This window comes from Acanthopagrus latus, chromosome 19 (assembly GCF_904848185.1).
Source record: "Acanthopagrus latus isolate v.2019 chromosome 19, fAcaLat1.1, whole genome shotgun sequence".
Lineage (NCBI taxonomy): Eukaryota > Metazoa > Chordata > Actinopteri > Spariformes > Sparidae > Acanthopagrus > Acanthopagrus latus.
Window position 1 is genome coordinate 18,964,717 of NC_051057.1, and position 18,114 is coordinate 18,982,830.

General features: G+C 42.8%; 1 protein-coding gene across 2 annotated transcripts in view; it reads right to left on the reverse strand.

The window, feature by feature from the left end:
- Positions 1–1,495: 1,495 nt before the first annotated feature.
- LOC119009026 (cadherin-7-like) overlaps positions 1,496–18,114 on the reverse strand; it is a 115,296-nt gene continuing 98,677 nt past the window's right edge. For both annotated transcript variants that reach the window (XM_037079914.1, XM_037079915.1), the window contains exons 11-12: positions 13,324–13,572; positions 1,496–3,113 (exon numbers count right to left, since the gene is read on the reverse strand). In XM_037079914.1, the coding sequence (XP_036935809.1) occupies positions 2,599–3,113; positions 13,324–13,572 (764 nt within the window). In that variant the 3' untranslated portion in view covers positions 1,496–2,598. The remainder of the gene's footprint in view (positions 3,114–13,323; positions 13,573–18,114) is intronic.

Below are 18,114 nucleotides of genomic sequence, written 5' to 3' on the forward strand. Positions count from 1 at the left end.
AATGACTAACCCATAAAAAATGTGAAATGTATCTGTATCCTGTGAGCAGCTGTAAGTCCGTCACTTCACACCTGGCATGACACGTCTCGAAGTGGCAAATAAACACGTACATCCCCAGGACACATTATCATTTACACAAGGAAAGGTATAACTCGATGTATAACTTATGCCGAATTTACAAGAAGGCCCGAATAATTAATAAACTTTGTGAAATGCTGAGTACGATGAATTCTTAAGTTCCTCTAACTAAAAGAACTCACAAAATTGAGCGATTTTATAAGGGACTCTGGGATATTTCTCTCGATTTTCATCTCATCTGCTGAACGTGGAGTCGCTGTGGCTGCTTTTGACTTATAGTTCTATAAACTGTAAAAAACTATTAATCTGAAGTTATCTTGGCCATCTTGTCCCTGCATGAGGAAGACTTTACAATCTGTAAGTACAGTATTAATTAATTAATTCAGATTCTTTATAGACAATATCATTAGATTTTGCTGTTAATAAGCCAAAATAAAATCAGGCTTATAAAGCCATATTCAACATCCTGTAGTGAGGTCACATTCAATCTAACTTTTAAATTGATATATAGAAGCGACAGAATAAAATATCAAGCTACAGTACTTCATATAAACCGGTGTTGCACTGTGGAACTTCTGGTTCTGTTCTGGTCAAAATAAGTGCAGCAGACTTGTTTATTTGCGGCGCCTCATGTGTATTTGAACACACCTTTAATGATGCTTCCTTTGACTGAGAGACGCAAGCCCGGCCAACTCGCCAAAAAAAACCTCTTCAGATGGCCGACGGTGAGCCTCACAGTCATCACACACACACACACACACACACACACACACCTCTGAGGAGAGTCAGTGCACCGTGTCGATCAGGCCTTTCAACTAGGCTACAAAAGCCTCATCAAAAAGAGATCCTCCTCCTCCTCCTCCTCCTCCTCCTCCTCCTCCTCCTCGTTCCCCAGCCCCGTCCTCTGGTTCCCTTCAGCTCCCCAAATTCTCAGAGTCAGTTCAGGCGCTGCTCTCTAAAACCGTTGATGATTATCTGCAAATGTAAGTTTGTGGTTCGACTTCGCTATGATCGGATGGATTGAAAGAAAAATCCCCTCCAGTCTTTTTTTTTTTTTTTTTTTTTAAGGAACTGAATGTCAATTTTTTTATTTTCAGCAAAAGGATAAAAACATCATTTGCACAATTCTGCCTCTTGAAAATAAATAGTAACATCGCAACATGTCGACACCCAATTGTAACATAACTCGTTGAAGCTGGAGAAACCAAAAAAAACAAAACAAAAAACAAAAAAAGGAAATCGGCACAATGCGGCACATGATTATTATCATACAGTGTGTCCTTTCACCACTCAAGAAAAAACAAACCGTAGACATTACTGAGTTCATTTCTGAATTACAATATACGCTGGACTCTGCGAAACTACAGAAGCAAAAGTTCATTTACTTACAAACTGCCGTCACTTCAGAAACAAAGTCTTTTTTTTTTTTTCTAGAGTCTAGTTGGTGTGAGTCTCGCCATCAAACACAACAAGGATCCTTCGGCGGAGCTTTTTTTTCTCACACAGCAGACGTTCCCACCACCCCGAAGCCTCGTACAAAGAGAACAACTGAATTGTATAGCTCAGAAATTATACATCGGACTCGGAAATATAAAAGGCTGAAGAAAAACAGACTCAGACAAACACTACGTTGCAACATCTGCAAAATGTATTGTAAGGAGAATAAGAGAAATCATACGCGAACCGACGAGAGCATCGCTTCTTTCTCCTCAAATCACTTTCCTCAGCACGTCGACTACTTGTTTATACAGGACGTGTGCACTTTGCAGCACTCTTCATATAGCGGTGAGGTTTCTGACAGAGTCCATGAATAATGTGGCTCTGACGCTTTAAAAAGTTTATTCTCGTCATCCTACTGACAAAAAACCCTCCCAGAAAGGAAGAAAAAAAAATGCAAAAAAACCCCCCAAAAAAACCGCATAGAAATTGTCAAATTTTGCATGAACGCTCAAGTGACTACTGGTTAGCCGCCAGGGACACAGCATCTCATGAGAAACATTGATGTGTTTTTTTTTTTTTCTTTTCTTTTTCTTTTTTTTTTGCACAAAGATAGCAAAGGAATGCATCAAAGCAAAAAAAAAAAAAAAAAGAGTGCTGGGTCGGTGCCCGTCGCCTGGAATGAAAAGGACAGGTGCCTCCCCGTAAAAATGATCCAACATGTATGCATACGGCAGTCGGCGGTTGGACCGGAGCCCCCGAAAAAATCCAAAAACCTTTTAATGTCTTTTTTGCACACAAGGTTTCCTCCTCCATCGAGTCACTTTTGAAGTCTGTGTCAAAACTCACCGTGGCACGCTTTTGAAAATCCATACAAGGAGGTAAACAAACCGAGAACCTTTGAAGTCAAAGTGTTTTTCTTTCAATCTCTCTCGTGTTGTCTTTGAATCTTTTTTTTCCCTCCCTCCGATGCACTAAGGCAGACAAAATCATTTTTCTCTGACAATAAATTACTCTTAATTATTTCTTTTTTTTTTTTCATCTTAAAGTCCAACAATTGTTTTAAGAGAAACATTTAAGGGGCTATGAGAAGACGCTGGTGCCGTCGCTGTTGCCGTACAGGTCGGCCAGCTTTTTGAAGCGTGGCCCCCAGTTGCTGAGATAGTCGTAGTTCTGATCCGAGTCTGTACTTAGTGACTCCAGAGAGCTTAGCGACTCAGCTACAGAGCCGCTGCCTTCAAAAGCGTACGTCTGCAGAGAGTCGTACGGAGGAGCTGACGGGTCCACGTCAGCATCCTTGAGTCGCTCCCAAATGAACTCTCGAAACACCACGTTGTCCGGCAGGGATTTATAGGACGGGCGGGAAGTTGATGGGTAATGAAAGAAAGTGGGAGTGTCCGGGGTGACATCTCGCCGCACGTTGGGGTCCCTGATGACGTTCAGGTTGCGGAGGGTGACCATGTCGAACGCCTCCGTGTCCTCCTCGCCGCCGCCCTCGTCGTCGTAGCGGACGATGTTCTCTCTGATGTCCCTCTCCTCCTCCAGGATCAGGGGCTCCTTCCTCCTGCGACGCATCGTCACGATCAGCAGAACCATCACTGCAGAGAGAGGGAGAGATGTCGAAGTTATTATTGATTGACAGTCACGTCTTATTTGGCTTTTAGAAGAGCTAAATACACAATGACAGTGATTATCGACTGGGGAGTACTGGTGCCACAAGAGACACACATCTGCAAGTATCAGCAATCAGCATTGTAAGTTATTAAAATAATAAGCTAAAAGTAATGGATGTACAGTTGAAATTGTTGGATCAGAGTACTGAAAAATCAGTTCAGATATTTATTGAATTAATGGATTAACAGCTGAACATGTGTGTTAAAGGGAACAGACAGACAATGGCTTCAGATAACTAATGCCAAATATACTAAATGGACAAAAATAGATAAACAGCTGAAACTGTTAGCTGAAAGGAATCGATTACAAGTTCAAATTAAATGACAATTAAACAGTGAGCTAGAAATAATGAATAAACAGCTGAAATCAGTTCAAGTACGCTAGGGCAGCTAGCTAACAGATAAACAGTTGCAATAACAACTAAGAGTAATGGACACTTGGCTGACAGGAATGGATCAATGCCTGGTAAATGGTTGAAATAGACGTTTGCCTGTAAGTCATGAAACAAACTGTTCAAATAGTTAGCTAAAAGTAACGGATAGGTGCTAGAAATGTTTGGCAAAGAGTAATGAATGAATGAACAGCTGAAACTGGGAGCTAAAGTAAGGAAACATCTGCTCAGTTAGGCTAGTTAGCGAAAAACGTTCAGCCATTCATCCATTAGCTAAGACTAATGGATATACAGCTAAAAGTAATAAAGAGTTGAAATTGTTAGCTTGAAGTAATGGACCTGCTAAACACTCAGATTCAGTGGTGGTAGATCACCCAAACATTTACAGTGCAGCTGTATGGAAATATTATGAAACAGGCCCAAACGACTGGACTTTCTGGACTTTTACATGAATGAACATCAGTTACAAAGTCAAACAGTAACAGATGAAGCGGATAAAACCGTAGTGACAGTTTGGGCTGCAGCGCGGCTGGTGCTGCAAGACGGTGGAGACAAAGGCTCCACACTGCAAATTCTGTTTGAAATCAATTCAAGCGCATACATTTGACGCGAGTTCAAGTGGCAAAGAAAGGTTAGGGACCACTGCACCATGAATCCAATCCAAAAAAAGAGTTTACGAAACTAAATCCCGAAATGTAATATACGTGTGCCCGTCTGTGGTTTCCACCACCTACATTTCGCTTCAAGACTCACACACTAAAGCTCCACCACCACACCGGAATCTGTGGCCCTCCTGCGATCCTTCCAGGAGCCCTCCTCCAGCCCCTGTTCCCCTCTCCCATACATTATTGCTGAAAATAACTCTACGCCCAAGCAAACTGGCAAATGTCTAATGATCCTCTATCCATCAATGTCAAGCGGCTGCCAGTGAAATATCGTTCCGTGGGCCCATATTTCTTTTTCCCTTCTCGGCATCGGGCTACTGCAGGCAGTGAGAGGAAGAGGCCCAGGAACCAAATTCAAACACCACTTCACACCCTCTAATAAGGGAGCAAATGGAAGAGATGGAACGGAGAGAAGTGTCACATGGAAAGGCTGCAGGAGATGAATGGGTAGCTCTCTGTTGGCTATTTGCTGACTGCTGGTACCCAAAAAAAATGGAGCGCTGGTACAGTTTTCTTTTTGCCCCTCCAGTCTAATAACCTCCACTAATATCCACCACACTTTTCTTTTTTTTTCTTTTTTTTTTTTTTAAGTGCTTCAAGACAGAACGGCAAACATTTCTGCTGAAGATTGTTTCCTCTGATTTCAGGAACTCAAGTCATTTCAAATTCTATTCGATTCAGTCGGGCTTCTCTAAAGTGAATCACAAAGTGGCACATTGAAATAGAATATTCTCAGCGCTTTCCAGCAAAGCTCTTTAGGGTTTAATGCCTAGAAGGCAGCTACGATGCGTCACACACGCTGGAAGGGGGCCAACATCCGAATCGCGTCCTACGAGGACGAGCAGGTGGACGGCCCGAGAATACAAATGGTGGGTGTGTGTCAGGTACCGCCGGGTCCTGTGAAGAGATGATTCCCGGCCCAGACAGTTGAGCAAACACACACACACACACACACACACACACACACACACACACACGATCGTGGCACAACAGCAGCAGTCAGAGTCTTCATAACACATTTACTGATGATGTTGTACTGAATGAGAAACAGAGATCAATTTAGTGTTACAAAGGCTTTCTCTGTAATTGAATTGTTTAAATGATCCAGCCCCGCACAATCGATACCGAACAAGGTGAGTTTGCTTCTGTTCTGCCCTTTTCTTACCAGCATGCATCATCGAATGCTCTTTTCTCATTATGAGTACTTTCTTTTTTTTTTTTTTTCCTGCGCGCGCCGTGTGATTCTGGTGAACCTGCGGATGATTATTCACTCGTTCTGTCACCCACACATTCCCTATGCTTCTGTGCCGCAGTGCAATTTCTAAGCGAGAGGTAACCATCTGCAACTGTGACACTGTCTGAAAACCAAAAGGAGGGTTGTGTACCGGTGTCACTCTGGTGTTGGAAAAATAAAGCAGCCTTGCCAAATGCTTGAACGCCTTGAATACCTATTTTGTTAATTAGCTTCTCACTACAGCCTCATGCATGCAAAAGTTTCTGAGCAGTTTTGGTTAAATTATGATTATGTGTTATTATTATTACCCAGCATCAATCAGAATTAAAAGGTGCAGTATGTAAGAATTGGCCACCTGTTGAATTAATTCTCCAGACAATAAGAGGGCAGCATATCACCAGGGTAACCGCTAACTTCTTCCAAAATATTGCTGATGTTAGCTAGTTAGCTTAATCAACTGTGCAGCTAGCCTGGACTGGCAGCTCGAAAGAACTGCGTACCTGCCAACTAACTGTTGCTGACGTAAGCTAGTTAGCTTAGTTACCTCTAAAGCTAGTTTCTTATCTTAGCTAACTCTGCTGGGACTGGAAGCTTGAATAAATGGATAACAGCTAACTACCGCTACTAACTGTTGCTGACGTTAGCTTGTTAGGTACAGGAGCTCAGAGAACCGGAGGAATGAAAGTTGTTTACGATCAGACTACCCTGCTGGAAAAAAAAACAGCATAGACCAGCACCAAAACACAACATGTGCTGGCCTTGCTGGTGATTGGTCACCAGACACATGGGCAGTTTTGAGCCATAGCTTAAATCCTCCGATGTAGCTGGTAATCATTCCCCTGATGTGGTGGGGGATATGGTAGAGTTCAATAGCTGCTTTGATGAGGCCATGTGGGATTGATCCCTATGCGTTTGCCAAGTCAAGCCAGACAACCGACTGCCTGGCCTCCTGGATCAGCTGGTTGAGGACACCCGTATGTTCCAAGCACCCGGAGAAACCCGGAATGCCACCCTTCTTGACCGATGTGTCGATATATTTGTTCTCCACCATGTGGGTAGTCATCCTTTTTGCCAGGACAGAAAAGAATATCTTGCACTTAAGTGAGAAACTGGCTGACGTCAGAGGAGTCCATTTACTTGGGTACAAAACACCCCTCTGATCTTCTCCAGGACGATGGAATGATGCCTTTTGTCCACATCCGCCGCAACAGTTTCCATAACCTGTGGAGGAGAACTGGGCATCTCTCGTATACTTTATAAGGTCTAGCACTTGGCCCTGGGGCAGATGCTGAAGGGGGTTTCTGTACAATGTCCTGGACTTCTCTCCATGTTGGATCACTGGCGTCAAGCTCTTCCTCAGGAGTTTCAGCAGTTCTGCTGATCTTCGGCTGTGGACTACAGGCTCGGTTCCTGAGGATGTCGCTGTGGCTCTTCTTAGGGAACTTGTTGCGCTACAAACTGGCTAGTTAGCACGCTAACCTCAACAGATCCCCTCAACACAATGCATAGACGTCTTCGACATTACATCAAAACTGTTGTAACATTCTGTTGCAAATGTTTGTTAATTTTTGAATGTTTTGCACCGAAATTCTTACACATTTCACTTTCAAGTTAGTAAAGATTCATCTAGAAAGAGTGTTAGTTTAAGTTTGCTTCTTCTCTCCGGCTGTGAGACTCTTGAGCTTATCCTCAGGACTCAACCATAGAATGTATTTTTCCTGTGTAGCATAAAAAAGCGACAGCTTGCACTTGAACGCACCCTCTATTGCAGAATGACAAATAAAAAGACCTTGAACCTTCAAAGTACACAGTAATCCCTGAGCTGAGCTAAACAGCTAGCGCATGTCCTCGCTTTGACAGAACGGCATCCTGAACTATCAATATATAAAATACTCAACCGTGTACAGCCAGTGGATTGTCAATTCTTTAACAGTCTTTATCTGACTGTACAGAACAAGCAGTCAGAGTTTGGGCTCTGATTAAAAAGCTCTTTTTAATTGAACCAGCTGTTCAGAATCTGCAGTACATAAAAAACACAGCACGAGATATTTGTCATGGCCAACTAGTACAAAGCCAGACAGAACAGTTTTTGTATTCAGGGCATACCATGAATATGAATTATGGAACTCATTTTAAAACTCAAACCACTTTTTTTTCTCTCAACACTTTCCATCTTATGTATATAAAATAAGGTTGTTACGCGTACGTGTTGTATTAGGTGTAACACAGTGAGTTAGGAAGTGCAGCCGACGTTCTGCAGAGACAATAAAGCACCGCAGCAAATCCAGTCCTCTTGCAAATTTCCATGCGGATCCTCTCTGCACAGCTGTTGTGGCATACAAACAAACCTCCACTGTGTGTCTAACAGGTTAAAGAAGCATAACAACAAATCCATAAAATGACACCGATTACTTCTCCCTCAATAAAGATCACAGAATATTTGAACTTTTTTTTTTTAACCTGTTGAATACCTTCGACGACCTCAAATATAAATTGGGGCCCATCACATCAAACACAAAACACACTTGACCATGAGCAGTGTCACAGTCTGGTCCTGTGCTTGGATTTCAGTCATCTTGAACTTTGGTCACAAAAGATTTATTCATTTCTGCAGATCCAGACCAACTACACATCCCTCCATAGCTGACTGATCCAATCGATTACCTCTTATAACTATACCCCGCCCACAGTGTGTGTTTCAATGGGAAAAAAAAGAATGCATAAATTGGTCATTGTAATTTGATTTTTGTTGTTATTCTTAATCACGTGTTATGTTTGTTTTCAATTACAAACCAATTATCTCAACTTAGTTTTTTCCAGTGGACAGAAGTGTTGACCTGCCCAATCTCTTCACTTTTCATAGGTCCAGTTCATAAGTTCATAATCCCCAGGATTCATGTGGTGCCCTTTGTATTTTTTTCTGCCCCCGCTGCTCAAACATCCTGAGTCCACCACTGGCTTTTCAGGACTTCCCACATGTTTTTATCCTCCTTAAATTACTTAAATTTAGGCTAAAATGTAAAGAAAAAAGAAATTAAGATAAGAATGGCCAAGGTGCCGCGAAGGGCTGTATTAAAAATGGCTTATTTTGTCCGCCCATCAATCCAAAACTGATATTAATCGATCATTTCAGATGTGCAGCAGCACTGCTTTAAAACTGCTATGATGAAAAGACAACACAGGCATGAAGGAGAGAAAGTGAAGGCGTCCAGGTCTCGTGCCTCCTCGGCATCATGACAGATATCACTCTTCGTGCACGCCGACCTCGACTTGATAAAGGGCAAAGAAACAATCGGAATCTAACAAAACAAGTTTTCTGGCTAAAAATCCCAGCGTTTTAGTCTTTATCTGTGCTGTTGTATGTTTTCTGCAACACTTCAAGCGGCTTTTATGGCTTCTTTGCTGCTGCTGATGTTATCTGTCACACTATTTACCGTGAATCTGTCCAACTTATGTGTCCGTGCTTCTTAACTGTCGTCGCATTTCGGTTCTTATTTTGTTCTATGTACCCCTCCGCAAGCTGTTAGCGTTGTTTTTTTTCTTCTCCCAGAAGCCTCACAAGAGGTCTTTTTAGCTTTTGCCAGACTGTCATAACGAAGACAAATCTGCTCTTAATTGACTAAACTCGCTTAAGAAAAAAAAAAAAGGGGGCTGTTTTTCCTTTCCTTGTATTTTCCGGCGTGTCAACTTGTGTTACTACAGCCAACAGTTCTCGTATTTAAAGCACACAGATATGATGCAAATGCCACGCGTAGGTTACAATGTGGTGCACGGCGGAGCTCGGAGATTTGGGAAAAAAAAAACAAAAAAAAACAAGAATTTGTCTGCTGTTTGAATACAGGCGAATAAACAGAGACTGAGACGGAGAGCTAACACGGGAGGCAGGCAGGAAAATAGGAGACAGATGAGTGGACGTGAAGATTTATAGAATGAGTCCGATGAGACAGAAATAACTGTCTGGAGAATCAGAGTGCTACGTGATGTCCTAATTGGGCCTCCGGAGGATTGAGCAATACCTGACCTGTACTGTGGGGCGGGAGGGGGGAGAAGGCAACCGGATCTTAACAAGATAATGATCGTCTCAGTAGTTTGGTTTCAACCAAATTCACTGTGTCATTAAAAGAAGGTTTCAAGTGACATTTACTTAAAAAAAGAAAATAAATAAATAAACATAGTTGCGCCCAGATATTTTCAGGAATATTACAGCAAGGAGTAGAGGACAAGCTCAGTAATTAAATCTAAAAATATCAACCTATGATTAATGGCCACTTAGCTTATGAGCACGTAGAGCCAAAGCTAATGCACACACGCAGGCTCGGCTGGGTTTTCTTTTCTTTTTTTGTTTCTTGAAAGGCAGGCAGGTGGAAAGCAGCACAGTTTGTCTCAACTGTTGTGATTGAAGTTTCTCCGACACATGAATCCCGAGACAAGTAGAGGAGTGGCACTCTGAAGAGCTCTCCACGCATCGCAGTTATTAGACCCAGTCATGACGACGGATGACTGGAATCAGCGTGTTGCTGGCAGGAGTGTGTGTGTGTGTGTGTGTGTGTGTGTGTGTGTGTGTGTGTGTGTGTGTGTGTGTGTGTGTGTGTGTGTGCGTGTGTGTTTCTCTCACCTGATGTGGAGAGAGAACGAGATTGATGGAGGAAGGTGGGGAAGGAAGGAAGGAGAAAAAAAAAAAGCAGAGAGATTTTTGAGACTGACAGCAGCGGATGACAGCAGCGAGATCTTATTCTGGTTCGTGTCTCATCGAAAACAATACAATCACACGCAATCACGGCTTCAATTGCTACCTAGGAGATTGAAAGAGGTCCTGATGGAAGACCATCAAGGAAGATCAGAATAAAGGACTGGGCAGAGCGGTCGCACGTTGGCTGTTAATAGAAGGTAAGAAAAGGAGGCGCTGCGAGGGGGAATATGCACAAAGAAGGAGGCAGAGAAAAAGGAGGGAAGAGGCTGATCCAATTGAGCAAAACAGAGTGATGGAGACAGCTGAGGACACACTCACACCCTCACACAAACACGCAGACAAGGCATCTTGGAGGTATATTAAACTGGAGGCCATTAGTTCTAAGCCCGTGGCCTGAGGCCACGCTGCGCAGAACAGAGCCAGCTTTCATTAGCGATACCCCGTTCAGGGTTGTGTGGCTCCGCATTCCCCCCTGTTGCTCTTTTGAAGTTTTCATTTATCACAAAAACGTATTCTCTGCTGCAATGAAATCTTTTCTTCAAGGGTACTGGAACACGAAGCGGAGCCTGACCCCATCGAAGAATTCATTTTCGGTTATTGTACATTCTGCTTAGATCCTCCTCGCCTCCCAATGAAGATCACCTAAGCGTTAAACTACGACTCTGCCTCGATGTAGTAATGCTTTTGTCTGTGGGTTTTTATGAGTAATAATGCGGCCCTGGAGGTGATGCCTCAGCGCTGCGGCATCTTTAAGGTTATGTTAATGAATTCCCATTTACAAGTGTCTTTAGTAACATCTTAACATATGGCGTTAGACCGTGAAGAACAGCGGCAGAGGAGGGCCCGTCCTTGAAAATATGCAGCATTTCCATACAGTAGTTATCCCCTCTGACCTTCATGAAGTATTATAATTAAAGCTTATAAAACGTATCTGGGGGAAGCCATCATGACAGCTCCTGCAGACGGGAAAATGATCTGAAAATCTGAAATCTCATCACTGACTCAGGCTGCCTTTAGGCGCCGTTTTCTCTCAATGAAAATGCACATCGTTACACTTTATTCTTTTTAGCGTGCTCGAACGCAGCAGGAGCAGTGACACATAGCTGACACACTGCCAATAGGAGGTTAAAAAAGAAAATAACATAAATACATCTTTTTTCTTTTTTAGATAATAAAATGATGTGATGAATGTATAATGCCAGCACTTCTTTTGGATAAATGATGTTATTCTCGTACATTTGTTAAAGTTTGGACAAGCAGGATTCAATCTTTCACATGAAGTCAAGGTAACAGCCCTGGGTGACCGCGTATTCCATCAGCGTACAACCCACGGAAAACATTTTTACCATCTTGATGGGTCAAGCTTAACACTCAAATCGCCCCCCTCCCAAAAAAAAAAAAAAAACCCAGCATACCTCCTCTAGGTAATTGATTCTGTTGGCAGGATTTCAGTAACAACATTTTACTTGTAAACAGCCGGGCTGCTATTCAGAGCGGGCTGACCTGGGTCACATGTATTTACCAAAGAGGAAATATGAGGGGCAGATAGCTCCCCCCAGGTTTGACATGTGCAAGACCTCCAGATGCAACTCTGTTTTTTTTTTTTAATTCCTCAAAAACATCATTCAACTGCCTGAAAAATACATAGCAGCCAAGATGAGTCTGCCGAGGTGAGCCGTGTTTTTTGAAGCGCTGCACGATGCATCTGCGTTACCTCCACTTAAATCTGAACCTAAACATGAACCGCAAAGGTCGTTAGCTTAAATGTGTTCCCGCTGCAACTTAAGAAACAAATGGAGGCCAACTGGAAAGTGTTGCCAGTCGTTTTTAGCATTTTCTTTTTCCGCTGAAAGGAGGGTAGTGGGAGGGAAATATCACCGTGGACGGTTGCCAGCGTTGGATCCTTCCAGCCTGTTTAATTCAGCAGCCTGGTCAGACGACATTCACTTCTAAATTTGACGCTGCAAATTCCCAGTCTAGCATCACATCTTGAAGTCCAGTGAGTCAGGCTGGTTGGGGTGGTTGGATATGTCATTCAACAAACCCCCCCGAAGGAAAGAGTGGTTCACTTGTTGTTTTTAAATTCATGTCATGTAAGTAAAGGAAACATACGTAAAGAACGGAATGAGACTTACGTGAGCGATGTGACTGAATTAAGTTGTTTTAACCCAACGTGAGATCTTTTCCTATACTTTACCAAACAAAAAAAACATGACAAATTTCACCACTCATTTGCCTTGTTAACTGTTATCTTTTTGTGGCTTTGTTGCTGAAATACACATTACAATTCAATAACATTCAATAACACTGAAGACCAGCGGACTCTGAGACAATCACTGCTGGACCATCCAACCTGGCCAGCTGGACCTCCCTGGGGGCAGGAGAGAGAGGAGAGCTACGCTAATCCAGCTCTGATTTAAGGCTGCTCCTGGCTAACGTCTGGTCACAGGGAAACTGAAATAGACCAAACGGGACCCGGAGGCTGTTAACGCCCCAAAACATCCCGTGTCAAGCTGTTTCTCTTGGACGAACTGTGATCCAGGCAGGCAGAACACAGGACACGGAGAGTTGGACTCTGTGTTTACATCATTGATGCACGGTGCTCAAACGCTATAAAAGCCGATGGCCAGAGTTTACCAGATGTTTACCTTGTAATGTGAAGATGCCGACCACGTCATCATCACCATCTTGTTTACATTCATCCTGATGTAATATAGCTACATAGCAGGTGTTTATACGTATTTATGTAGAAATGTTTATGGCCTAAATGACTGCATAGTTTATGTTCTATGTTTGTGTAGCAACCCTGAGTTGTAACGTTACACTCATGGAGGTGATTTTATTTTTACTTTTGATAATCTGAGGACATTTTGCTCTCATGATACTAATCAAATATTCAGGTACAACTATGGAAGCAGGACTTTTCCTTGTAGTGTGAGTCAGTGTTTCACCTTGTGTTACTCCGAACAGTCTTCCATCACCGCCACACTTCGACGAGACACGTTACAAACCAGTCTCCAGATGAAATGTCCTCACAGCTGTTCGAAATAATGGCCACCTCTACAATAATGCTCACTCTGAACTGCACTCCAACCTCCTCCACTCATTACTGGATGGACTTGAGTGCCTGACACTGAGGTCACGTGGATCTTACCCAGAAGCGTCATGATGCAGCCTAAAATAGCCAGCAGGGCGCCGGTGCTGAGGCCGGTGGCGGTGTAGGCCACGGCCCCGCAGGACAAAGCCACGCCGTCGGAGTCGCAGTCGCACACCCGCACCGAGAGTGTGTTCGTGCTGCTGAGCGCAGGACTTCCACTGTCCACAATCAGCACGGGCAGCCGATACACAGGTTGCTCCCGCCGCCTGAAGCCGCCTCGCTTCGTCAGCACGGACGCCGTGTTGTCTGCAAAACAGGAGCAAAAGCACACAGACTTGTAAGGAAGCCGCGTTTAATGTGCATATCAGGTTCACCGGCTTCAAGCGAGCAATGATCTGCATATATATGACTAGCAAGAGGCTTAACTTCTACTCTGTAATGATTGCTGTGTTCGGGTTGTGCAGTTTGAAATGATTTTACAGTATGAGAAGCAGGCAACAGATGGTGTCATTAACACAATTCATTACATGACACACTGTGGCGTCTCTGCCTGATCTTGACCACCTGTTGGCTAATAACAGCTTTTGGTCTGATGGTAAAATCTTATATGAAATCTGAGCGTTAATGAGAGAAAGAGGCAGCCAGAGGAGAACAATATGTCATTACAGCAGCTAAAAAAAGCCATTTCATGACAACTATTTCAATAGATTAAAATGTGCTTTCAAATTGAGCAGCCGCAATTGAAATGTAGATTCTGGCCTTGACAGACAACTCCTTTGTGTTTTCTGTTTTTTTCTCTTTTCTTTCCAGAGCGATATTCAGATTTATCTTCGCTTTGCTCTCAGAGTCTCAGAACAAGGTGAAATTAATATCGAGACATTAGCCAAATCAGCAGAATGTTCTCACAGCTGAAGGGAAAAAAAAAACATACAGTGGAAGGGTTGAAAGTGAAACACTTAAGATTGTTAAACAAATATGCTCGGGAGCTAAATGTGTAAATATTTGGTCACGTCCTTAACATTTATCCTCCTTCTAAGTCAAAATAAGTTGCCAGACACAAAAGCTACATTGCAAAAGTTTGTAAGCACCTGAATTCATCGCTGAATAATTCATTCCCCAAAATCATGATGCCGCAGGAGTCTTCACTCTCTAGTTTCGGGCTTTTCACAACATTTTCTCCCATTCAGCTACAGCCATATTAGTGAGGTCAGGCACTGATACTGGGCAATGACATCTAGCATGCGCCGGTTCATCCAAAATGTATTGGATGGAGCTGAGGTCAGGGATCAGGCCAGAAAAAAATGCTTCTATAACGAACTTGGAAGAAACTTTTCTGTAAGGGAGCTGGGTTTTGTGCCTGTGGTTATGGTTTAACAAAAAAGGGCCATGTCATTTCTATAACTTCATACTTACTATCTAAATCTCTTTAAGATATTAAGTAAGTATGTTTCCCTCAACTATTCCTTTTACTTGGGGAAGATTCTCAATCATCCAGGTCATTGTTATTATAAGTGCTGTACCATAGGGAACTGAAAAAGTAGTATAGCAGGAATATCCCTTTACTTGTGATAAATTGTTTTAGTTTAGTTTCTGCCACTATGGGTTTGATGATATTGTGAAGTAGCGTGGGATCCTGGGAGTTGTTGTCTTCCTCTTTATACGACATCCACCATCTATCTGATGTACTCGGGCCGAAATCTTGATGGAAAAGTTAATGTTTAAAAGCAGGCTTGCTAACTTCCTGTTGCCTGAAAGTTATAGCGACAGACATCGCTTGAACAAAACTGGATTTCTCTGGGTTTGAACATTGTTGGTAACATTTGGGATCATTTAGGTGCACAACTCAGAGTCGGGAATAAGACTCACTAATCATCTTGCAAATTGGACCTTTAAATGATATTTGTTGAATTTCTGCAGATGCTGATTTACATTCATGTCTGGTGAGAGTGTTGATACACATACTCAACATTCCGAAACCAAGGTCTTCCCGTGTCTTTAACAAAAGCTATCTTGCAGCCGAGTTGCTTGTAATCTGCACAGAGGTTACCTGGAACATCATGTACCACTCACAGGTCTGCTCTCACATGGATCACAGTAGCACACCCGACTGCTGCTGCTGCTGCTGAAAGAACATGGCAGCCTCAGACGAGCTCCAGCGTGTTCGAACGAAACACTAAACTCAGGGCATTACCTAAGAGAATGTGTCCGCCCCGCACATAAAGCGGTGGGGATCTGATGCATACGCAAACCACTGATGGACTCCTAACGCTCATGTCCTTGAAGCTTTATGCAAATTAACACTTAAGTTTTCCTTTAGGAGAAGCTAATTTTGTTCAGTCGCCCACTGCTTGGCGTGTAGGTGGTGTGCAAATCATAATGCTACAAAGAGAGTTTGCAGCCTGTGTGTTGAGGTTAAAGTTATTCTGTGATCGAGCACACAGAGACCTCACACAGAGAAGAACAGGGCTGTGGTGTAGTGGATTGTGGCACGAATGGAGTTAACTCGGATGTGCTCCAGTTGCAGCACAAAGTTTGTTCTTGCATTCGTTTTTGATGAACAATTACTACAAAAAAAAAAAGAGAGAGAAAGGTAGTGAGGGCATTGTCATAGCAGAATTATGGTTTCATTTGGCACGGCCGGGCACGCCGTGAGGCACCGGCTACTCTGTACTTCTTCTCCTGAGTCAGATTGCAGAGTGGATTGTGTCCAGATGGAGGGCAGATATAGAGAGCCGGAGTGAGCAATGGCCGAAGTGTCGATTGCATCGCTGCAAGGCTCAACTGGAACTAGGGAAGTAAGCAGCAAATAGACCATACCTAGCTTGACGAAGACCTTTTACAGAGTTTTGATTCAGCAGCTGCATGCAAGAGCGTTGATCTGACACTCGGAGCCTTGACAAGGTTTAAAGCAGTGACTGACTTCAGGGTTCACCAAGTTAAATCTAAGACTTTATTAGGACCATATGGAGCGCAATCAAATACCTTTGACAATCATACTGTTTGAAGTGTGATAGAAAAGCAGCAGGGATGACAGGGCCTACAATTATCTATAATTATGTAACATTTAAAAAGTACTTCCTAATAGTTCATACCAATCACTTCTCCCAGGATTATTAAAGGAGACGATTACAATTTTCACGTCCTTACAACACGAGGCAGGTGCTCAGATGAAGATTGAAACCTGGTTTTCTTGCCACAATAATTCTTCCTGCATACTGGCCATCAAAAGATTTCTTCCCTAAAGAGGTGAGTCATTATAAATGACAAATAATGTATTCCAAAGTTCTCTACAGTCACCACAGTTTCAAGGTGGCGACCCCAGATTAGAGTCAGTGATTTCAGTATCCGACCAAATGTGAAATATGGTCGAAATCTCCAGCTGGGAGAATGAGAAAGACGTGAGGTCACAGTAACCTTTACCTTCGACCGCCATTTCTAAACAGTTTGACCTCGGATCAGATTGGATATTTGTACCAAATTTGGAGGAATTCACTCAAGGCTCAATGGGACGGAGACATAACGCCTCTGCTACATCTGTCTCTGGAGTGGTGGCTTGATATGTAGAGTGGATTTTGTCTCCAATCGCCTCCTCATTGTATACTTAATGCTTTGGTAGACTGGGGGTCACTAATGCTCCAAAGGGCAACTCCAAGTTCCTACTTTTTAACTCGAATGTAGCCAAACTTCACGAAGGAGCAGTTGTCGAACGTCAAACAACAATGGCAGCACCCTCGTGGGAAGAAGGTGGGATGTATTTGACGACAACAGCTTTTGTTCTAGGTGAGAGAATGGAATATTTAGACACATTCCCAATGATAAAAGTGCTGTAAAATGAAATGTATAATGGCGTCTGCCACCTCATGTGTCAATTCACCTCCTCTTCTTTATTTATATATGCAGGCAGGCTGCACTGCTGAGGGTTCGCTCATGTTGCCAAGGAGCGATCATTCTGTCACAGTCAGTCAGATTTTTGTTGTTAACTTTTGGGGGTCGTGCATTTCGAACACTTGGAGGTCAGAAGTTGGAAATTTCAAGTAGCAAATTCCGACCTTCAACACGGACTGGAGCGCAGCATTAGTCTGCACAGGAAACTACATTTCTGTATTTTTGTGTGAAAGGCCATTCCTCCTCTACTTTGTAGCCTTGACTTTGAATAATCTGGAGACCATGCTACATCTTAATAATCTAGTCCCCTTGGAAATATTTTAAAGAGGTGTTAAGAGTTCATTAAACTGAAAAATAATGATTCAAATTAAATAACTGCCTTAGTTAAGCTTGATTCAGTTTCTTCCTTCTGTTTTTTTTTTAAATGTTTATATTTCAAGGCTGTTGGGTTTCATTTCTTTTTAAATTATAACAGGTAGTTGGTCTTTGCCAGGTCTCCTTTGGCAAGGAGATTTCAATCTGAAGGGACTTCCTAGTTTAATAAAATTAGAAATGGATCTTTAAATGACCAGTATGAAAAAAACAAAAAAAAACAAAACATGTTTCAAAGTCCCTGACTATTGTTCATGATAAACCAGAGCCACAAAATTGAAATTTCCTTTAGAAGGATTGTTACTGACAACTAATTTTAAGTGCTGTATTGTAGGCAACTGAACTGAATGAAGTCCAGTTGCCAGACAGCACTCAGAATTACCATCACCCGGATGACTGAGAACCTTAATCAACTTACTGATTGAGGACTGGCGCTCTGGTTTGGCAGCTTCGGTTGCACACCAAGCAAAAGCATCAGTGTTCGACAACACGGGGATAAGACTCAACTACCAACTATTGTTCTCCAGGGAAAGTTATGAAGGTCTGATTGTGATGACTGGAACTCCTCTTTTTGTTTGGATGTCTAACCCT